We start from the raw sequence: 24,684 nt of genomic DNA on the forward strand, positions 1-24,684 counted from the left end.
TAACAACTATAGACCTATTCTAAACCTTCCTTTTCTTAGTAAAATACTCAAATGTGCTCATGTGGACCATTTACAAGATTATCTTGCCTCTAATGACCTGTTTGAGGAATTTCAGTCTGGTTTTAGGGCCAATCACAGTATAGAGACAGCACTCATCAGGGTTGCTAATGATCTCCTAATCGCAGCAAATTGTGATTTTTTAACACTAATGATCTTTTCAGACCTCACTGCTTCTTTTGATATGGTCCATCATGACATTCTTTTGTTTAGACTTATTTTCTTTTTCCAATTAAAAATGTAATCTGCTGTACTTAACATAAGCTCTTGGTCCAAACTAAGACATACCGTATCCCATTTTAAAGAACAAACTAAAAAGGTCTGAATTAATTAAAGTCGCTTTTCCTGCTGTTTGTCTAATTGTACAGGACAACTTCTCTAATTCAGTTTTTTCTGTCTATTATTCCACTTTTTTAATGTAAATGCTAATATTCCAATTGTCTCTTGCTCTCAGGTAAAAAGCCTTGACTTGCTGCTCAGTGTGTATACTAGAAAATAATGACAAATATTAATGAAAATAATGAGTCTGAGAAGTAGGCTTTATGGGAACATGCTTGAGAGAGGGAGCACCAGTGTGGTTCAGACACTCAAATACAGAGGAAAGGTGCTGAAAGAGCACCTACACAGGGAAAGCTGCAAATATTTTTAAATTATTCTATTGACAGGTACCCTGGAAAGTGAGTATATCAAGTACATAAGCACTGCTGCACACTCTCATCCTGTTTATTGCTGTAAGGTGTCTTTGGACTTGATGGAGGAAAAGATATATTTGCCTTCTGTTCTGACACAGTAACCACTTTTTTATTTGTTTGTAACTGTATGATTTTGCCCCAGTAAGTGCATTTTTAATTTTGTATTCATAATTTATCCACTCCTGAAGAACTGGTCTCACACTACAACACTGGACTTAATGGTATTCTTAACTCTCTCACTCCATTAAAAACTAGATCTGTTTCTTTCTCCTTTTCTGCTCCCTGGTTCATGCCTGAACTTCGGCATTTGAAAGCCAATGGCCGGCAACTTGAAAGGTTGTAAAAAAACTGGACTCTTTGTTCACAAAGAGATGTACAAAAAACCATATACTTTATTACAAGGACTGTATTGCCCAAACTAAATCTAACTATTATACTCACATTATTTCTTCCAATGAAGGCAACACCAAGTCATTGTTTTCACTGCTTAATAATATCACACAACCCCTGGATTCTTTACCTTCTCAGCTTTACTCAACTGATTTTTGCATTTCCCTTATGTCAGAGGTGGGGCAAACTACGGCCCACGGGCCAAATCCGGCCCGTTGGTCTTTTTAATCCGGCCCGCCGAAGATTGGTACAAAATTCCCCAAATCAAATCATATTATAATTATGACTGCATTCATTTGACCTTGTCCTGTAATGCCTGACGTTCCACCAGGTGGCGCATTAGGCGCAGTGATACATTGACTTGATTTTGCGGAGCCCGGGTTACTCTCTGTTATTACTCTGCTACTGCTCTGAACCCATCTGCAACAATGAGTGGGCCAAAGAAAAGAAAAGTCAACAGTGAGTGCCGAGTGTTTAATAAGGAATGGACAACTAAATACTTTTTCACTGAAGTCCGGTCAAAGGCTTTATGTCTTATTTGCCAAGAAACCGTTGTGGTTTTAAAGAAATACAACATCAGCCGTCACTTTTCCACCAAGCATGCTAATTACGCTAACAACCAGTCAACGCAAGAACGGACGGCTACTGCTCAGAGGTTGGCAGCTAGTTTGCAGGCTCAGCAAAACACCTTTATCCTACAAACTGCCATCCAAGAATAAAGCACGAAGGCAAGTTATGTGCTGGCATTCAAATTAGCAAAAACCAGCAAGCCTTTCTCCGAAGGGGAGTTTCTCAAAGAGTGCATGGTAGAGACAGCAGGTATCTTGTGTCCTGAGAGCAAGAACAAATTTGAAAAAATTAGCTTATCACGCAGGACAGTGATTCGCCGTGTTGAGCTAATTGATGAAGACTTAGCTAGCAAGTTAAACAAAAAAGCGGAGTCATTTACATTATGTTCCTTGGCACTGGATGAAAGTAATGACATAAAAGACACCGCTCAGCTTTTAATTTTTATCAGAGGGATTAATGACAATTTTGAGATAACGGAGGAGTTTTTGGCAATGGAATCCCTAAAGGGGAAAACGCGGGGAGAGGACTTGTATGACAGCATGTCGGGGTCATAAATAGGCACAAGCTACCTTGGAGTACGCTCGCCAATGTTACCACAGGTGGATCGCCAAATCTGACTGGAAAAAACTTTGGATTGCTCAAAAGAATCCAGGAGAGGGTGAAGGAGGACAACCCTGGGCAGGAAGTAATTTTCTTACACTGCCTAATCCACCAGGAAGCACTGTGTAAATCTGTATTGCAGATTGACTATGTAGTGAAGCCAGTTGTAAAACTCGTTAACTTTATTCGAGTGAGGGGACTTCAGCATTGTCAGTTTATTAAGTTTCTTGAAGAAATTGATGCTGATCACCAGGACTTGCTTTACCACTCCAATGTCCGCTGGTTAAATTTGGGGAAAGTATGTCGACGAGTGTGGGAGCTCAAACAGGAGATTATCTCATTTTTGGAGCTACTTGAGAAAGCTGACGATTTTCCTGAGCTGAGTGACACAACAAAACTAACACCAGACTTCGATGCACTGGCAAAAAAGGGTGTTCAACAACACTGTTCCCACTAAAAGTGAATGTAAATATTAGCACTGTAATACCTTTTTTATGTTTATGTTTGATGTGTATGCATCTAGTGCTGGCCCGGCCTGGCCTGTCTGTCAAATGTTAAAAGTCAGTGTGGCCTCTGAGCCAAAAAGTTTGCCCACCCCTGCCTTATGTCCTTTTTTAATGAAAAAATCCAGAAGATTCACCAGTCTCTCGGTACAGATTCCTCCAGTACTTCATTTGAATTTCACCCACCATCTCACTCATTTTCCTCTTTTCAGCTTCCTACTTTCTCAGAAATCTCAGATCTTGTCTAAGCCATCCACCTGTCAACTGGACCCCCTCCCTACAGTTCTGGTCAAAGCCTGTCTCTCCTCTCTGGTCCCTCTTATTTCTGCTATAATCCACTCTTCTCTCACTACTAATACTGTTCCTTCATCTTTTAAAACTGCTGCAATAACCCCAATACTGAAAAAACCTGGTGCCTATCCGACTAATTTCAGCAATTTTCGTCCTATTTCTAATCTACCCTTCATTTCCAAAATTCTTGAAAAAATAGTGACCATTCAACTTCATTCTCATTTATCTCAAAATAATCTGTACGAACAGTTCCAGTCTGGTTTTCGTCCCCTCCACAGTATAGAAACAGCACTTATAAAAATTACTAACGACCTCCTTATGGCAGCTGATTCTGGTTTAATTACTATTCTTATCCTCCTTGATCTGAGCCTTTGACACTATTTGTCACACTACTCTTCTCAATAGATTATCTTTGATTGGCATTACCCACACTCCACTAGATTGGTGCAGATCCTACCTCTCAGGCCGTACTCAGTTTGTTCAGCTTAAAACTTTCACGTCCCAACCCACTGCTGTTACTTCAGGTGTGCCCCAGGGCTCTGTCCTGGGGCCCCTCGTTTTCATTATTTACCACCTTCCCCTTGGAAATATCTTTAGTAAATATGACATTAGCTTCCACTGTTAAACTGATGACAACCTGCTCTATCTCACTAGCAAACCTACTGTTTCCTTTCCACCCTCCTCGCTTTTTGATTGCATAGCAGAAATCAAATCCTCGTTTTCTTCAGATTTTCTTAAATAGTGACAAAACTGAGTTTCTCCTCATTGGTACTAAATCAACATTATCCAAAACTGATAATTTTTCATTTGTTATTGATAATTCCTGTCTCCCCTTCCCCACAGGGTAAGAGTCTGGGTGTCATCCTTGATAGAATCCTTGATAGTACTTTATCCTTTCAGTCTCACATCAATAACATGTTCCGGTCTGCATATTTCCACTTGCGTAACATTAATCGTATTCGCCCCTCCTTTCACTCCCCACACCACTGCAATCCTTGTTCATAACCTTGTCACTGGATTATTGCAGTTCCCTTTTCTTTGGTCTTTCTTACAAATATCTTTATAAGCTTCAACTGGTCCAGAATTCAACTGCCCACATCATTACTAGAACCCCCTCTATTCACCATATCACTCCTGTTTTGCAGCAGCTTCATTGGCTTCCAGTTAAGTTCCACATTCAATTCAAAATTCTTCTGTTAACTTTTAAGGCTATCCGCAACCTTGCCCCTCCATATCTGTCTGATCTCCTCCATGTTGCCATTCCCTCCTGTACCCTTAGATCCTCTTCTTCCATCCACTTGACTGTCCCCTTCATCCATCTTGCCACTATGGGAAGCAGAGCATTCAGTTGCTCTTCTCCCCAGCTCTGAAACTCACTACCATCTGAGCTTAGAAATATTAAATCATTTTCACTTTTCAAATCTAAACATAAAACTCATTTGTTTTAGACTGCTTTTTCTCTTTGATTACGATTGCTCTGTCTGATTTAAATTTTTGTGTTTTAGTTTTGTTTATAATCTGTGTTTTATCAATTGTTTGGTGCCCTTGAATGTTTAGAAAGGCGCCTACAAATAAATAAAATGTATTATTATTATTATTATTTTACCTGTTTTTTCAAGATTAACAGACATCTGTCAGTTTTTTTCTTTTTTACCAAAGTACTGGATAGTTTTTGATTAATTCTGTCTACTTATGTATAACAAAATTTTGTGAAATCACTGAAAATGTAGTTAATGTCAATTTTTCTGTCTCTTTGTTTATTAATTTACTTATTTATTTATGTGTTTGTTTATTGCAGAGGAAGATGTATTTGACAGTTATTCTCATATGTTACTGAAGTATTTCTTGGCAGAAGGCATTGTTTGTAGTCATTCATTTTTAATTGCCTCTGCTGGGGAGCACCCAGATGACATCTTACAGGTATGAAATAAATTTTGTTGTATTGTTTTAGTTTTCCCTCTTGCCTCTTACCAGTCTACTTTATTGAAATCTCAGATATTTATCTTTGCTATTAAAAACTTGCCCTGCTAGAATTAACAATGTTTATGGAAAATAACTTATATTAAAAGTAATTCTTAGGATTTTCTGCCTACTGCATATTCTCTCAAACCTGCTTAATCCAGATCAGTATCACATGAGCTAGAACCTATAACAGACACATTCTTCTTCTAGATAAAAAAATGCTTTTAAAACTGTTTGCATTCCTTATGACAGTATTTGTATTTGAATCAATAGAATTTCCTATAGTATATTCTGCTTACTCGTTGGATTCTGGGTCTGTACTGCATAAATTGGTCTCCTTAGACATCTAAGACTACACAAAGCCATCTTGACAGTGAAAGCAGAAAGAGAGGAAAATTGTTATGCATTTAAGATTTTTACTCTAATTTCAAGAATGCAAATGCATTTGTGTATACCTTTTCTAGCATTAAATGTCAAGCAAACACAATTTCATTACAGAAAAGATGAATTTGGGTTTGGGATCACAGTCACTTAGCTTGTATAGTGCAACCACTACTGACATCATGAATGGTCTAAACAGACTTTTTATAGCATCAGTTTTGTTAGCTTCTTATTTCTGCCCCACACCAGGCTGATTCCAATTACATAACTAACTCCCAGTATGCCCTTAAAATTTATCACGCTTGTTGAAACAATACTTTTTTATATTTTTAATATCTGCATTGAGTGTTGATATTTGTGAATGTTCCCTCCTTTAACTGCCACCTTATCGTGGTGGAGGGGTTTGCGTGTCCCAATGATCCTAGGAGCTCTGTTGTCCGGGGCTTTATGCCCCTGGTAGGGCCACCCAAGGCAAACTGGTCCTTGGTGAGGGATGAGACAAAGAGCGGTTAAACAAACCTTCTATGATGAATGAAAACTTTAGACGGCGTTTTCCCTTGCCTGGACGCGGGTCACCAGGGCCCCCCTCTGGAGCCAGGCCTGGAGGTGGGGCTCGATGGCGAGCGCCTGGTGGCCGGGCCAGCACCCATGGGGCTCGGCCGGGCACAGCCCGAAGAGGCAACGTGGGTCCCCCTTCCCATGGGCTCACCACCTATGGGAGGGGCCATGGAGGTCGGGTGCAGTGTGAGTTGGGTAGTGGCCGAAGGCGGGGACCTTGGCAGTCCGATCCTCGGCTACAGAAGCTGGCTCTTGGGACGTGGAATGTCACCTCTCTGAAGGTGAAGGGGCCTGAGCTAGTGCGCGAGGTCGAGAAGTTCCGGCTAGCTTTAGTTGACTCACCTCGACGCACAGCTTGGACTCTGGAACCAATCTCCTTGAGAGGGGCTGGACTCTCTACCACTCTGGATTTGCCCCCCGTGAGAGGCGCTGAGCGGGTGTGGGTATACTTATTGCCCCCCGACTTGGAGCCTGTTCATTGGGGTTTACCCCGGTGGACGAGAGGGTAGCCTCCCTCCGCCTTCGGGTGGGGGGACGGGTCCTAACTGTTGTTTGTGCGTAGGCACCGAACAGCAGTTCGGAGTACCCACCCTTTTTGGAGTCCCGGGAGGGGGTGCTAGAGGGCGTACCTTCTGGGGACTCCCTCGTACTGCTGGGAGACTTCAATGCTCACGTGGGCAATGACAGTGAGACCTGGAAGGGCGTGATTGGGAGGAATGGCCCCCCCAATCTGAACCCGAGTAGTGTTTTGTTATTGGACTTCTGTGCTCATCACAGATTGTCCATAGCAAACACCATGTTCAAGCATAGGGGTGTTCATATGTGCACTTGGCACCAGGACACCCTAGGCCTCAGTTCGATGATCGACTTTGTGGTCTTGGACACTCGGGTGAAGAGAGGGGCGGAGCTGTCAACTGATCACCACCTGGTGGTGAGTTGGCTTCGATGGTGGGGGAGGATGCCGGTCAGGCCTGGTAGGCCCAAACGTGTTGTGAGGGTCTGCTGGGAATGTCTGGCAGAGCCCCCTGTCAGAAGTAGCTTCAACTCCCACCTCCGGCAGAACTTCGACCACATCCCGAGAGGTGGGGGACATTGAGTCTCAATGGGCCATGTTCCGTGCCTCTTTTATTGTGGCGGCTGACCGGAGCTGTGGTCGGTGCCTGTCGTGGCGGCAATCCCCGAACCTGTTGGTGGACACCGGCGGTGAGGGATGTTGTCAAGCTGAAGAAGGAGTCCTACAGGACCTTTTTGTCCTGTGGGACTCTGGAGGCAGCTGATAGGTACCGGCAGGCCAAGCGGAATGTGGCTTTGATTGGCATACTGGGGTGGTGGTTCCCCTCTTTAAGAAAGGGGACCGGAGGGTGTGTTCCAACTACAGAGGGATCACACTCCTCAGCCTCCCTGGAAAAGTCTACTCGGGGGTTCTGGAGAGGAGGGTCCATCGAATAGTCGAGCCTCGGATTCAGGAGGAACAGTGTGGTTTTCGTCCTGGTCGCGGAACAGTGGACCAGCTCTACACCCTTAGCAGAGTCCTGGAGGGTGCATGGGAGTTCGCCCAACCAGTCTGCATGTGTTTTGAGGACTTGGAAATGGCATTCGACCGTGTCCCTCGGAGAATCCTGTGGGGGGTACTCTGAGAGAATGGGGTGCCGGACCCCCTGATAAAGGCTGTTCGGTCCCTGTACAATCGGTGCCAGAGCTTGGTCCGCATTACCGGCAGTAAGTCGAAACTGTTTCCAGTGAGAGCTGGACTCCGCCCGGACTGCCCTTTGTCACCAATTCTGTTCATAACTTTTATGGACAGAATTTCTAGGCACAGCCAGGGCGTTGAGGGGGTCCGGTTTAGTGGACTCAGGATTGGGTCACTGCTTTTTGCAGATGATGTTGTCCTGTTTGCTTCATCAGGCCGTGATCTTCAGCTCTCTCTGGATCGGTTCGCAGCTGAGTGTGATGCGGCTGGGATGGGAATCAGCACCTCCAAATCCGAGACCATGGTCCTAAGCCGGAAAAAGGTGGAGTGCCCTCTCAGGGTTGGTAGCGAGATCCTGCCCCAAGTGAAGGAGTTCAAGTATCTCGGGACCTTGTTCATGAGTGAGGGAAGAATGGAGCGTGAGATCGACAGGCGGATCAGTGCGGCATCCGCAGTAATGCGGGCTCTGCATCAGTCTGTCGTGGTGAAAAAGCGGCTCAGCTCTCAATTTACCAGTCGATCTATGTTCCTACCCTCACCTATGGTCATGAGCAATGGGTAGTGACCGAAAGAACGAGATCGCGAATACAAGCGGCTGAAATGAGTTTCCTCCGTAGGGTGTCTGGGCTTTCCCTTAAAGATAGGGTGAGAAGCTCAGTCATCCGGGAGGGGCTCAGAGTAGAGCTGCTGCTCCTCCGCATCGAAAGGAGTCGGATGAGGTGGCTCGGGCATCTGATCAGGATGCCTCCTGGACGCCTCCCTGGTGAGGTGTTCCGGACACGTCTAACCGGGAGGAGGCCCAGGAGAAGACCCAGGACACGCTGGAGGGACTATGTCTCTCGGCTGGCCTGGTAACGCCTTGGGATTCCCCCGGAAGAGCTAGAAGAAGTGGCCGAGGAGAGGGAAGTCTGGGCATCTCTGCTCAAGCTGGGTTCCATTGTCTCTTTGTGTGTAGATTTTTCTGTATTTCTCCTTGAATGCACATCACTTAATTTTCACTAGTGTCCTTGCATCAGTGGTTCACTATTTATTTCACTTTGCTGACTCAGTGACTCTGAAAATCTTTGTTAAGCCTGTAGGCATTATTCTGGTATTGCAGGACGGAAACAGGAATGTCTTTGCCTGTTGTTCGAATAAAAGGCTGTAATTCATAATCTTCTGTTTAAAAGAGACAGAGTTATAGTTTGTATCACTGTTACTTAGAACTCCAGTAAATAAAAACTTTATTGTTGTTTATGTGCCTAACAACAATTTCAAATGGTCATCCTGTTTAGAATCATTTAATACTTGAGTATCAGAATCAGATTTATTGGCCAAGTATGTACGCATACAAGGAATTTGACTCCGATTTTGGTGTCTCTCCAATTAATTATAAGTTACATAATCCAAATACACACAACAGTAATATATGAATAAATCACCTTTTATGAAATAATGGTGAAACTTAGAGAAGCATGCTTAGGAAAAATAACATTCCTGATCTGAATCTAAATGATAAAATATTATAGGATTTCTTTGCATTTCCCGTTTGTAGTTTGTATACATATAGAAAGTTTGCTTCTTCAGGCAACTTTGGAGAAAAAGTCATTAATGTTTTAGTTGTATCAGATATTAAATCATGCTATTCTTGACTCTCAGGAGAGAAAAGATACTTACTTGTCACACTATGTAAATTTGGTGTTTTGGTACTTTATATTTCTTGTGTATGGCCCTGTTCTACCAATGTTAAATTCTGAAATTCCTCCAAGTTTCTACTGCTTCTGAGAAAAGGCCAGGGACATGGAGTTTGTAAGTATTGTTAAGATCTCATTAGTGAAAGGAGATACCGTATATGGAGCTAAAGCTACAAGGTTCAGTAATTGGTTCCTCTCATAGTTCAAACCCTGGACCTTGCTAGGTATTATCAGTGATGGGGAAGTAAGCTTTCCATCCTGTGAAGGTAAGAGAGCCTTCCAGTTTGTCTGAAAGTTACCAAGAAGACAGAAGCTTGCTGTAGTGACCAAAGTGTAGGCCTATGTGTAGAAGGAATTCAGTAAGGCTATTGAGAATGATATAAACTTCACACTTAAGAGTTTTCTGACTAGCCTTTCAGCAAATTAGTAGACAAAATGTCACGTTTTCAGTAAAAGTCAGAAAATGTACAGCTCATTTTGTGTTATTGTTGAACAATTAAGAAATCATGAGACTGGTGGAAACATTTTCATCATTGTCAGCATTGTGGTAGCTAAGAAGCTCTTTACTGGTAGAGCAGTGGGGGTTGATGAGATGTAGCCAGAAATGCTAAGGAGGCTGAATATTTTTGTAGCATCTTTGTCAGAACACCGATCATGAAATGTCAGTCCTATCCATCTTTGGAAGAGTTAGATGAAAAAGCTTTTTAGGTTTAATGAACTGCCAGCTAGTCACACAAACAATTATGGAACATATTGCAGTAAACAGAAGCCAGGATTCTTGTGAAACAATTTTATCTTGTTGAAAGATACCCTGACACATTCAGGCTCTTCTGTGAACAAATAGAGAATTAGCTTGGTATTAAGCAAGCATTCCTTATAAAGTGGCCACTAATTGTAACTTCAAAATAATATTAAAACAATATTTTCATCATTTAAGAATAGCTGAGAAGGTCACTATGAAATAAAGTTAGATAAGCTATTTATTTTTACTTATAGTACATGTTTACACTTTGTAAATGTCTCAAGTCCAGTCATTTAAATAAAAACATACTTTAGTTCTGTCTCTTGATGTGCAGCAAACAATATGTGGAAATAAAAGATAATGAATTAATAAATGAAACATTCATTTCAAAATGCAATGCCCTTATTATTCATGAAAGTAAATAGAATTTTATAGTGTAATTAAAGAGTCTCGGGTTTCAATTAGTAAAGAGAGCTTCCCTTGAAAACATTATTGCACATTGCATGCAGAAATTACCAACATGTTTTGCAGTTTCTCCCTTTATGGTAACACATAGCATAACATCATGGTTATAAAATCTTAATGTAGTTTTCTAATTTACTAAGTGCAAAGAATACACGAAAAGAATAAACCAGTTATTTCAATCGCTTCTATGTAATTTTGTTTTTAAATGTGTATAATTTGCAGTGTGTGGCATTTCCTTTGTTAAATGTATGTAAAAAAGGTTAAAGTTTGATGACAGTCATCTCTCTGAATATAACAGGTAACAAAGAATGTTAATTTCTGGACAGAGACTATTACTGTCCTTTTTCTCTGTAAATATAACCATGACAAATGTCACTGACATTACGAAGGGTATAAAGACAATCTTACAGACCATAATTATCTTGCAAACGTGTGGTAGTGATAGAGACAAGAATGAGATAAAAAGACCCATCACCTGCCCCAGATATAATATTTTACCACCCAGCAATTTATCCATCATCTTTGAAAACATTCATGCCTATTGTAGTCAGAGCTTTTTGATGAAGCTGGCGTTAAGATTTCAAACTGATAAATTACACCGCTTAAGAATCTATATAACGGTATGCTTGTTTTTATCTGGCAGTTAGATTTTCAGTCTGTCCTATTAATGGTAGTTATCTGAACAATACATTTGAAATGACAGAAATCACTCATCAGTTTAGAAAGCTTCATCTGATTTTCAAAGATTAAATCCATCTAAATAGGTCCATCTTTGTAAAGGATGAAAATGGCAAAGGCAATACAATTCAAAACATCCAGTAATTGTAAATGATTTATGTGAATTTCATGAAAGCTTCTGTCCCACCCCCTAATATGGAATAGCTTTATATCTTGTTCTGTGTTGACGTGCATATTTTCTTATATTGACACCTAATTTTGAAAATTGTCCACAATAATGCTTTAGCAGCTAGTCTATGATTTGGCCATTAACAGTGACCGTAGTCCATAATGTTTTGTTAACCTAGGTTCTTGGAAGATACATTTATAAAAGAAAAAGATTATATTATATGCCTGGTTAACCTAAAATGATTGCTAGTACTTTCAATTATTGCTGATTCACAACCAATTAAGTGGTGTAAGAAGCTTTAAGGTTAAGCCTCATTAATATTTGGCTATGGTGTCTTTGGTTTTATTACACCTTAGGGAATGATATTATGAGAAAATTCAGATTATTAAAATGTCTCTGCATCTTTTACAGAAGAAAACTGTTTTAACAATTTAAAACTATTGCAATTTTTCAAGTATTTTTAATGAATACACCAAACACTTTTTCTGAACCTTATTTAAATAATCAAGAATATGCAAACTTCCTAATTTTATAACAGTTCTCCCGATGAGTCCTGATCCTGTCTCTATTATTATATGTTTAGGTAAATAAATATGAAGAATTCATATCCATAGGTAGAAATTGAATATCTGCCTCTCCTCCTCATTCACTGATGTCAAAACCTGTCTCCTATTCAAATGCAAAGCATTTTGAGAATTGATGTCTTCCTTGTTTACATTTAATGCAGAGCTTTGAGAAAGTGTTAATAATATTTTAGCAAAAACTCCCCACATTTTGCATGTTTTGACCATACAAATCAATACCAGACATGTCAATTATGCAATACAAGTTACTTGACAATGTTTTTCTTTTTTATGGACTTTTTTCACATCATTTGACACTGTACAGTATTGGTTACCTATCCACCCCATTGAGTTTAAATATTTAATATTAAATGTCTTCACGAAAACATGAGATGAAAATTTTTTCTTGACCACCACCACAAAAACATGAGGTAAGTAACATTTAAAAATGTGTCATTTTTGGGTGGAGTATTCTTTTAAAGAGAAGTGATATGAAATGCACGTCAGAATTGCATTTTAGGGCATGTGACACTTAACGTTTTTTCTTTTAAATGGATATCAAAGCTTTTTTTTAAAATTTCCTTATGAACTTTTTGATTAAGAGTCTGTACAATGAACAAAAATACTACAAGAGTTAATATTTATTTATAAAAAAATGTCCCGGGTACAAAACACAGTTCACTTAAACTAGAATTAATTCTCTTTGTTAATCGTATTCTTTAAGTGCATTGCAAAACTAAAAAGATGTTATCTTTCAAAATAAAACTCAAAATCTTTATTTATTAATAAAAGCAAAGCCAGCCCCAGTATAAATAAGGAGTAAAATTAACCATCATATAATATTGTTAAATAACACATATGTCTGGTACAGATGTGACAGTGTTGTAAAATTCAATGTGCTCTATGCCTCCATGAAAATAGTGTATCTGTTAAATACAAATTGGGTGGGGGGCAAACTTCAGCTAGCTGCAGCTTCTTGAAGGTTATGTGAGATAGAATGCCTGCCTTTCATGATATTAACTCTATTTACATGTTACTTGCATGTACAGTAAACATATGAGAGATTCTCATTAAGCCAGTAGCATTGGGTTCTTCAATCCTAGAAGAATGTTGTTTTAATGAGACAGGCACTCTGAAGATTGTTCCTCATCACTAGCCAGTTTTTCATGGTAAAAAGGCTACTACCTAATGAATGAATTACTTTTTTAACAGGATAATGCTCCATGCTACAAGTCTAGAAAAATCCTGGAATGGTTCCAGAAACACTGTAGCCAATTCAGTGTAATGTTGTATTTACCAGAGTCACCAGATTTCAGTCCAACTGAGCAAACTAGAGATGGAATGTAATAAACTATTCGGTCTAGAACACAATCCATTATCTATACCTTTTCTGTATCCAGGAATGGCGAACCAGAGCCTATGCTAGATGTATCAAACCAATATGGGGACCATCCTGAGCAGTGTGCCAGCTCGTTGTTGGTCTAAACTAAAGTTACAGCATTTTTTGCTTGGAATTGAAAAGCTGTTAAATGCCATTTTATCTGCAGTTACTGGTTCGTTGTACAGATTATTTATTCAAACATGTTTTCATAGTACATACTGTATTCCCATTTATTGAAGTCTTTCTGTGTGCATTGCTTTCTATTTATTTGTGTATATGTTTTGCACTATTTTGTTTATTTGAAAGTGAATTTTAAGAACTAAAGTCCTATTTTAACAGAATGCATTGAATGTGGACATTGATTAAAACATTTTACAAAACATGTAATTTGTAAAAGAAATCACTATTTTCATAATTCATTTCATGATTAACAATTGCATCAGTAAGACTGGATCTCAGTATAAAATTATATTTAGTAAATAGCACATGTATATATTTATGTTTTTCATAGCAAAGCTTATATAAATACAGTAAAAGGTAGGGACCAACAACAGGCCACTATGTCTCAAAGGAATACTGGTTTTACCACCACCTTTTGTTACATTAAGCTTGACTGGTTAAAACGGTTAATCCACTCTTGAGATTTCAGTCACACAAATGACTTGATTTTTAATGTAAAGCACTGCAACAAAGGGCGACAGCAACAGGTGTGTTGCTGATTATGTAAGTAGCAAAAGCTGAAACAATGGCCAGCCCAGGGAGTTAGGTGAGTGCTTAAGTAGAAATTATCCTAATGATCAGAGACAGAAAACTGATCTGTGAGTGGGGTTGATTGGCCCATAGATAATCAAGCATAATGAGAGTAACCCATACCACAAAACGTTGCAGGTGTTAATTTGAGGTGTTATTTCAAAGACAATAGCTTGTTTTTATTGAATGTGGAAGCTTCTCCTTGGGGTTTTTCTTTGGCTATGTATATCTGTTTTTGGCATGCAGCAGACACATGTTTCGCTTAGTTTATATGCAGATTATAAAGCTCAAGAACATGTCTTATTATTAAATATCCTTGAGCCTCACATTTTTTAAACTTACAGTGCATCCGGAAAGTATTCACAACACATCACTTTTTCCACATTTTGTTATGTTACAGCCTTATTCCAAAATGGATTAAATTCATTTTTTTCCTCAGAATTCTACACACAACACCCCAGAATGACAACATGAAAAAAGTTTACTTGAGGTTTTTGCAAATTTATTAAAAATAAAAAAATTGAGAAAGCACATGTACATAAGTATTCACAGCCTTTGCCATGAAGCTCAAAATTGAGCTCAGGTGCATCCTGTTTCCCCTGATCATCCTTGAGATGTTTCTGCAGCTTAATTGGAGTCCACCTGTGGTAAATTCAGTTGATTGGACATGATTTGGAAAGGCACACACCTGTCTATCTAAGGTCCCACAGTTGACAGTTCATGTCAGAGCACAAACCAAGCATGAAGTCAAAGGAATTGTCTGTAGACCTCTGAGACAGGATTGTCTCGAGGCACAAATCTGGGGAAGATTACAGAAAAATTTCTGCTGCTTTGAAGGTCCCAATGAGCACAATGGCCTCCATCATCCGTAAGTGGAAGAAGTTCGAAATCACCAGGACTCTTCCTAGAGTTGGCCGGCCATCTAAACTGAGCAATCGGGGGAAAAGGGCCTTAGTCAGGGAGGTGACCAAGTACCCGATGGTCACTCTGTCAAAGCTCCAGAGGTCCTCTGTGGAGAGAGGAGAACCTTCCAGAAGGACAACCATCTCTGCAGCAATCCACCAATCAGGCCTGTATGGTGGAGTGGCCAGACGGAAGCCACTTCTTAGTAAAAGGCACATGGCAGCCTGCCTGGACTTTGCCAAAAGGCACCTGAAGGACTCTCAGACCATGAGAAAGAAAATTCTCTGGTCTGATGAGACATAGATTGAACTCTTTGGTGTGAATGCCAGGCACTGCTCATCACCAGGCCAATGCCATCCCTACAGTGAAGCTTGGTGGTGGCAGCATCATTCTGTGGGGATGTTTTTCAGCGGCAGGAACTGGGAGACTAGTCAGGATAAAGGGAAAGATGACTGCAGCAATGTACAGAGACATCCTGGATGAAAACCTGATCCAGAGCGCTCTTGACCTCAGACTGGGGCGACGGTTCATCTTTCAGCAGGACAACGACCCTAAGCACACAGCCAAGATATCAAAGGAGTGGCTTTAGGACAACTCTGTGAATGTCCTTGAGTGGCCCAGCCAGAGCCTAGACTTGAATCCGATTGAACATCTCTGGAGAGATCTTAAAATGGCTGTGCACTGACGCTTCCCATCCAACCTGATGGAGCTTGAGAGGTGCTGTAAAGAGGAATGGGTGAAACTGGCCAAGGATAGGTGTGCCAAGCTTATGGCATCATATTCAAAAAGACTTGAGGCTGTAATTGCTGCCAAAGGTGTATCGACAAAGTATTGAGTAAAGGCTGTGAATACTTATGTACATGTGATTTCTCAGTTTTTTTATTTTTAATAAATTTGCAAAAACCTCAAGTAAACTTTTTTCATGTTGTCATTATGGGGTGTTGTGTGTAGAATTCTGAGGAAAAAAATGAATTTAATCTATTTTGGAATAAGGCTATAACATAACAAAATGTGGAAAAAGTGATGCGCTGTGAGTACTTTCCGGATGCACTGTAAACAATTAAAGTGGAATTCCTTATAAAGAGTTTAATATAGCAAAAGTAGTTGCTTTGCCACTTTTTCACATTCATTTTTCAAATAAGATAATCTGAAAATTAGGCACTCCTTTATTGATAAATCTGATTTGTTGTATGTCTCTTTGAGCTTCTAAGCAGTTTACCTTTTTTGATCATATGACTACCATAAATATAGCTGAAAAAGTCTTCAGGTTGAAGATTATGCAATGTGTACATTTCATTGTAATGTCTTTCAGGGACTCCCTGCTCCTGTGCTTGATGATGTACCAAAAGATGAAATAGGAAAGATTAACCAAAGAAGAGAAAATGATGTTAGTGAAGAATCACAAGACTCTATGAAGATAGCTTGGCGTTATCAGAACCAGCCAAAAGTTCAGGTAGGTCCTCCCCAAATATTTTTCATTGCTGCTATTGGCAGTCTTACGTTGGCTTTAATTTTCCTTACTGATAGCATAGGAAAACCACAAATGAGAGTTCTGAATACTGAATGTCTATAAGGTGGTTCACATATATTCTTATCATTTTAAAAAGTTGACTTTCCATCTGATTTTTACCATCCATCATTTATTTATTCCCACTGCAATGTACAAACAATACTTAATAGTAGATTCAGAAAGTATTCAGACCCTGTTACTTTCTACACACTTGATCGCGTTGTTTAATTTGATACGTTTTTAATTTTTGCCCATCAATCTGCACTCAATAACCTATAATGACAAAGTGAAAACTGGTTTTCAGAAAGGTTTGCAAATTTATTAATAATTTAAAAATCTATCATTTGTATAATTGTTAGCTGTGTTATCCAGCTTTGCAGAAGAAATGGACATCAGTTATAGTACTTTCGGTTATTCAGATGTATCAGAAATACTATGTAACTAATTACTTTTTTGTATGCATTATTTGTAGGTTTTTTATTTATTTATTTTTTAAACAAGGGGATAACATTATTACTGTAGTTCACTGGAGCTGCTTAGTCTTGAACATGGTACAAACCATTGCCCATGATTAAAACATTCCTGCCATAGAATAATTCCTACTTTTCCTAGTGACTGACTTTGGCTTTTGTTGGTGATCAATGTGATACACATTTACAGAAAACTATATTATTTTGAATTGAAACTGGTTATCAGTAGTATTAATGGGAAGTTTGAATACATACAGTAAGATAACCTGCCTATACTAGATGACATTTCAGAATTTATTGTATGTATTGTGAAGAATTATTTAAGTTGCACCATATAGAAAAGAAATAATATTGAGACTGCGGTGGGTTGGCACCCTGCCCAGGATTGGTTCCTGCCTTGTGCCCTGTGTTGGCTGGGATTGGCTCCAGCAGACCCCCGTGACCCTGTGTTCGGATTCAGCGGGTTGGAAAATGGATGGATGGATGGATAATATTGAGAACTATATGTACAGTGTACAGTCAAACCTGGGCTGTGGGTAGGAATGTTCTGCATGTGCAGTTTAGGATATAATAAATCGAAGGTGGGGGCTGGGTCCCACTTTATGTTATGCATTTGCATACGTAGATCTCATCTTTGTCGCCTAATGTGTTGACCGGCACTATGTACGGAGTCTATCCTTTCTCTCTTTTGAGCTGCGGTAGCACAAGTCAGTCATATTTCAGACTTTCAGTCAGACTTATTGTCTTGGCCATGAGTAATACAACTTCTCCTGTATTTCTTTAACACTCCCTGTCAGCTGGACTCAAGGTGTATAGCTCACCTCGAGTATGTAACCACGTCTTACTTCAGCTTTGGTGAATATTGTTTCTTCCAATTCAGAAATCACACCACATATCATCCTGTCTCTATTCTCAAAACACCTCTGCTTATTCATTCATCTGTCCATGCTATTGGCGAGTGGCACAGCAACACGAAGTGAAAAATAAAAAATGGAATTCTTAAAATAGCCGATTCGCTACAACCTAATTATTGACAAATATCAACAAACAGTAAAAAAAAAAACGCATTTCACCAAAATTTCAATGAAATTGTTTAAAACGTTTTTAAATGTTGGGGTATTTAGTTTTTCTATTGTTGGGGGGTTTACTCCTAAATATAGATATATTGAAATGTCCTTTTTTTAGCAGACGCCTACTGCCCCTTATATACATCTTGCCAAAGTTCATATTCTCAACTAAATAGGAAATAGTGTTTTTGTGGATGAGTTAAATCAGTGAGCTAATGCCTCAGTCCATTTTCATTATACAAATAGATTCAGACCCTTGGCTGTAGCATTCCAATTTGTAGTCATTTGTATTCTGTTTGATTTAATTATAATTAAGATGTGTCTAGAACTAGATTGAAATCCACTTGTGCAAACTGAGTTAATTGTATATTTTTTGAAGGACAGTACCTGTGTAAAAAGGTCCCACAACTCACAGTGCAAGTGAGAGTAAAAACTAGCCCATAAAGTCCAAGGAACTCTCTCTGGACATCTGCAATCAAATTGTGGTGAGGTGTAGATTAGGAAAAGGGTATAAAACCATTTCTAAAGCTTTGGTTGTTTCCAGGAACACAGTGATCTCAATAATTGTAGACTGGAAGAATTTTGGAACCACCAGGACTCTTCCTAGAGTTGTCTGTTCAGCCAAACTGAGTAACTGGTCTAGAAGGACCTTGGTTAGGAGGTGACTGAGAACCCGATGGTCACTCTAACAGAACTTCAGAAGTCTTCAGCTCAGATGGAAGAAGCTATCAGAAGGACAGCCATCTCATCAACACTCCATAATCAAGTGTTTATGGTAGAGTGGCTGGATGGAAAATACTCTTGAGTAAAATCCATATAACAGCCTGCTTGGACTTTGAGAACATGAGGAAAAAGGTTCTTTTTCAAAAATAGAGAATAAAACTAAATAATAAAAAAAAAAAAAGCTAACCTTTGCAAGTATCATAAATTACACCGGCTGTTACAGACTGAAATCAAATGTATGTTTTTATTCTAAAATAGTAAGAATACGAGCAGCTCACTTCTCAAAACGGACTGATCCAGGATCAAACCCGTGAAGTTTTGATTACCAGCCAAAAGTTGATACCGTTGCGCCACCGAAGCAAGTTGTAGCAAATACGTGTCAATGTCGCACCCTAACGCGGGTTCTTTTTCTGCAGTTATATTTTTGAATAAAAGCACATTTGTTCTGTTATATTTGTACCTTTTGTGAAAGTGTTTTCTCTGATATTTGGAATTCAAGCTTCACACATCATAAACTTCATGTCTACATTTTGTCAATTATTATTAAAACATGAAAAACAGTGATCGTTGTAGACACGGAACACACATGAAATACAAGTGTTCCAAATAACGATATCTATACTAATAAAAGGCAAAGCCCTCACTGACTCACTCACTGACTGACTGACTGACTCACTCATCACTAATTGTCCAACTTCCCGTGTAGGTGGAAGGCTGAAATTTGGCAGGCTCATTCCTTACAGCTTACTTACAAAAGTTAGGCAGGTCTCATTTCGAAATTCAAAGCGTAACGGTCATAACTGGAACCACTTTTTTGTCCATATACTGTAATGGACGGGGGCGGAGTCCCGTATCGCATCATCACGCCTACTACGTAATCACGTGAAACGCCTTGGGGCCGATCTAGAAGAAGGTAGCGCAGCGCCTTGATTTAAACGATTCCATGTCTTGGTGGGTTTAATACTGTGTAAGCATACATGTTAACACCTGTGCAATTAAACGTGTGCATTTACGGGGTGATTTCTCAAGCTTAAAAGCTCGCCTTTTTATTAAAAAAGTAAATGCAAACTGTTTTCATTCTGAAGGGCACAAACCACGTTGGATTTTGTAATGATAGTTGATTAGTAAGGTCTATTAAGGGATACTTACAGGATGATTAGTAATGCCTGTGAATGCGGATGCAAGTAGGAGAATGGGCGTGAACTAAAGAACGAGTAGTAACATGTACGTAAATGTAGCGCAGCGCCTTGATTTAAACGATTCCATGTCTTGGTGGGTTTAATACTGTGTAAGCATACATATTAACACATGTGCAATTAAACGTGTGCATTTACGGGGTGATTTCTCAGGCTTAAAAGCTCACCTTTTATTAAAACAGTAAATGCAAACTGTTTTCATTCTGAAGGGCAGAAACCACGTTGGGTTTTGTAATGATAGTTGATTAGTAAGGTCTATTAAGGGATACTTACAGAATGATTAGTAATGCCTGTGAATGCCGATGCAAGTAGGAGAATGGGCGTGAACTAAAGAACAAGTAGTAACATGTACAGTAAATGTCTCTAAAGTCTGTCTATTAAAAAAGTTATTATATCTTTCAATCCTGTGTATTGATTAAACTACGAACCTAACAAGATTACTACATGCTGTCCGAAGTGGCGGATTGGAAGAGGAATGTGAAGAAGAGGTTCAGCTTTTGAACGAGTCTCGTGCCTGTGAGTAACCCGAAAACGTGGTCAGAAAGCGCTAAGACGGTCTAGCAAAAGAGAAAAAAAATATGGAAGGATTACAGCCCCCACCAAATCTTCAGTTAAAGGGAAATGTAGCTGAAAATTGGAAAAGATTTAAACAGAGATTCGAGTTGTATCTTGCTGCGATTGAAGCAGATAGGAAAGTGAAAAAATGAAAGCGTCTATGATTCTACATGTAATTGGCGAAGAGGCGCTAGAGGTGTATAACAATTTTCAGTTTGAAGAAGATGGAGACAATATGAAATTGAACAAAATAGTTGAAAAATTCGAAGCGTATTGCAACGTAAAGCGCAATGTGACGTTTGAGCGGCACAAGTTTTTTACATGTTTCCAGAAAAGCGGCGAAACAATAGACCAGTATGTGACGGAATTGCGTAATAGGAGCTGTTCTAAGAAGAAACCTTCGAGACATCAAAGGATCAATAACCTCTAATCAGAACACTAACACCAACGAAACAAATATTAACGAGAAAACAAGTATAAATCAGGAAAGAACATCTCAACTGCAAACACAATTAACCAGAAGATCAAAACGTCAAGTAAAACCACCAGAACGACTCATTGAGACATGTTGAGGATTAAAGGAACATTTTCAATTAAGAAATGCTGAATTCCTTTAACAGTTGTGCTTTTTATACATAGTTTGAATGCTGGATGTATGCCTGAAATGTTCTGGACAGTTCAGTTGTTTGAAGTGATAAAGTTTATCAAAGTAGCATTTGAAATATATAACATTACTAAGCTTATAAGTACTGCCTTACTTCTCTTTAAGAAAGGAAGATGTAATGATACTTGATTTAAACGATTCCATGTCTTGGTGGGTTTGCGTAGCTTATCGTCAATATCTTTACACCTGTTTTTAAGACTTATTGACTGAAACGGGCTTTCACGAAAAACGTAAGGGCTTTGCTACAGGATACACCCTCCACAAGTTAAGGAAGTAAAAATAAAGGTATATATTTCTGTTTTATTTAAACCTTTTAAGTTCGTATGCATAGCCCCATTTGGCTGTTTTAGTTTTTTTTTTACTTTCTTCAGTAATATTTAATCTCCTTAAAGAAAAAGAACATATGCATTTTACTTTTTTTGTATCTCTTTAGTAATATTTTAGTGTAAAAGGATAACCAGTATTTAACCCTTTTATGTTACTTTATAAAGTTATTTTACACAATGTTGAAAAATTAATAAGAAAGCTACATATTTTGGCAGCTGCTGCTTTAATTTTCAATGAAATGAAAAAAGCTCTCCAAGAGAAAACCTCAATGAAGAAGAAACAGTTTGCACTATCTAAAAAGGAGAAACTCTCATTTATAAAGGTTCGCTGCAGATGACTTAACTGAAAATAAATGAATAGTTCCTATGTGTATACAGTAATCCCTCGCTATATCGCGCTTCGCCTTTCGCGGCTTCACTCCATCGCGGATTTTATATGTAAGCATATTTAAATATATATCGCGGATTTTTCGCTGCTTCGCGGGTTTCTGAGGACAATGGGTCTTTTAATTTCTGGTACATGCTTCCTCAGTTGGTTTGCCCAGTTGATTTCATACAAGGGACGCTATTGGCAGATGGCTGAGAAGCTACCCAACTTACTTTTCTTTCTCTCTCTCTTGCGCTGACTATCTGTGATCCTAACGTAGGGGGAGTGAGCAGGGGGGCTGTTCGCACACGTAGACGATACGGACGCTCGTCTAAAAATGCTGAAAGATTATCTTCTCGTTGCTACCTTCTGTGTGCAGCTTTTAAGTATGCTGCACGGTGCTTCGCATACTTAAAAGCTCAAAGGGCACGTATTGATTTTTTTATCGGTCTCTCTCTATCTCTCTCTAACTCTCTCTCTCTCTCTGCTCCTGACGGAGGGGTGTGAGCTGCCGCCTTCAACAGCTTTGTGCCGCGGTGCTTCACATACTTACAAGCCAAACAGCCCTATTGATTTGTTTGCTCCTTTGAAGAGGAAGATATGTTTGCATTCTTTTAATTGTGAGACTGAACTGTCATCTCTGTCTTGTCATGGAGCACAGTTTAAACTTTTGAAAAAGAGAAAAATGTTTGTCTGCAGTGTTTGAATAACGTTCCTGTCTCTCTACAACCTCCTGTGTTTCTGCGCAAATCTGTGACCTAAGCATGACAATATAAAAATAACCATATAAACATATGGTTTCTACTTCGCGGATTTTCTTATTTCGCGGGTGGCTCTGGAACGCAACCCCCGCGATGGAGGAGGGATTACTGAAATACATATTTATCTATTTTACTTATGCCTTTATTCCAGCAACTTGCAACATCTGAGGTACAATTTGTTACATTACTTTTGTTTTTTGCAACACAGGCAGGTGAAGTGACTTCCTCAGGGTCACACAGTGGTGTCAGTACCAGGATTTGAACTGACAAGCTCCGGGTTTGCTGAAATATTACTGAAGAAAGAAAAAAAATGAAAACGGGCAAATGGGGCTATGCATACAAATGTCCATCCATCCATTATCCAACCCGCTATATCCTAAATACAGGAGCCAATCCCTGCCAACACAGGGCACAAGGCAGGAAACAAACCCCAGGCAAGGTGCCAGCCCACCACAGGGCGCACACACCCACACACCAGGAACAATTTAGAATCGCCAATGCACCTAACCTGCATGTCTTTGGACTGTGGGAGGAAACCGGAGTACCTGGAGGAAACCCAGACGGACACGGGGAGAACATTCAAACTCCACGCAGGGAAGCGAACCCGGGTCTCCTAACTGGCACCTTTCACTGCGCCACCATGCCTCCCGCATACAAATTTAAAAGGTTTAAATAAAACAGAAATATATACCTTTATTTTTACTTCCTTAACTTGTGGAAGGTGTATCCTGTAACAACGCCCTAAGTTTTTGCATGAAAGCCCCTTTCAGTCAATAAGCCTTAAAAACAGGTGTAAAGCTAAACTTGCAGCACCACTATTCAATTACACTTGCCTAACGCCTCTCCTAAGGGGACATACTGTGGGATCTAGGCATCAGTCAAAGCACCAATCACAGGCCCGATTAGAAAGCAGGAAGCTGTGATTTGTCGTCTCCATCCCATGTAACAATCACAGCCCGTGTTACAACGCACTATGTATGTTTGTGTATATGTATATATGTATATGTGTGTGTTTATGTATGTGTGTATATGTATGTGTATATATATGTTGATATGTGTATATATATATATATATGTGGATGTGTATATGTATATATATATATATATATATATGTATATGTAGATATGTGTATATATGTATATGTATATATATGTTTACATAACCTCTTTAACACACTACTTCTCCGCTGCGAAGCGCGGGTATTTTGCTAGTAGTATTTATAAAAAGTGTCATTTTGCTTGGCTTCTCACTCTATATAACTCTAAGAAACTGACATGCAGGTAAACAGACTTGAGCTGAGAAAACTGTGCGGGTGGGGGGATGTGATAGCAGACTGCTTGCTGTTTGCTGCTTATCCACACATTTACAGGACAAAGGTGGGACGGCTGTTTGCTGCTTATCCACACATTTACAGGACAAAGGTGGGACAGATCTACAAGTTTTTTCGTAGGCTCTGGTAATTCTAGTGTTAAGCTGTACTTTCAATTTTCAGACCTCCTATTGTGTATTCAAACCTAACATATTTTCTCCCTATGTGCAATACTTTACATTTGCTTACATTAACTTTCAACTGCCATAAATCTGCCCTAGCCTGTGTGCTGTCCAAGTCCCTCTGTAATGATTCCACAGATTCCAGATTATCTTCCAACCCAGCTGTCTTGGTATCATCTGCAAACATAACCAGCTTGTTACTTATATTCCTATCCAAATCATTTACATACTGTATATTAAAAATAGCAGCAGCCCTAGCACTAACCCCTGTGGAACACTGCTCTTAACATCAGTCGATTCTGATTTGGTTCCTCACACCATAACCCTCTATTTCCTGTATGTGAGCCATTTTTGCACCCGTCTACAAACAACGCCCTTCTTTTTGTTTGATGCCCAGTCTCTCATGTGGCACCTTATCAAATGCTTTCTGAAAGTCAAGATAAATTAGATTACATCATATCCGTTTGTTTCCTCATAGAATTCTAGCATGTTGGTAAAACATGACCTCCCTCTTCTGAGTCCACGCTGAGTGTTC

The 24,684-nt window shown here is 39.4% G+C and overlaps 1 protein-coding gene and 1 long non-coding RNA gene across 2 annotated transcripts in view; one reads left to right on the top strand and one right to left on the bottom strand.

Annotated features, from left to right (window-relative positions):
• LOC127526710 (uncharacterized) overlaps positions 1-19,115 on the bottom strand; it is a 42,054-nt gene extending 22,939 nt beyond the window's left edge. The window contains exon 1 of the long non-coding RNA XR_007934142.1: positions 18,976-19,115. This is a non-coding gene — a long non-coding RNA (uncharacterized LOC127526710). The remainder of the gene's footprint in view (positions 1-18,975) is intronic.
• The window catches only part of elp4 (elongator acetyltransferase complex subunit 4), a 367,688-nt gene that overhangs the window by 35,604 nt on the left and 307,400 nt on the right, over positions 1-24,684 (top strand). Inside the window, exons 3-4 of the mRNA XM_028793869.2 lie at positions 4,902-5,023; positions 16,331-16,471. Of these exons, the coding sequence (XP_028649702.1) occupies positions 4,902-5,023; positions 16,331-16,471 (263 nt within the window). The remainder of the gene's footprint in view (positions 1-4,901; positions 5,024-16,330; positions 16,472-24,684) is intronic.

The sequence above is a fragment of the Erpetoichthys calabaricus genome, chromosome 2, assembly GCF_900747795.2.
Source record: "Erpetoichthys calabaricus chromosome 2, fErpCal1.3, whole genome shotgun sequence".
Taxonomy (NCBI): domain Eukaryota; kingdom Metazoa; phylum Chordata; class Cladistia; order Polypteriformes; family Polypteridae; genus Erpetoichthys; species Erpetoichthys calabaricus.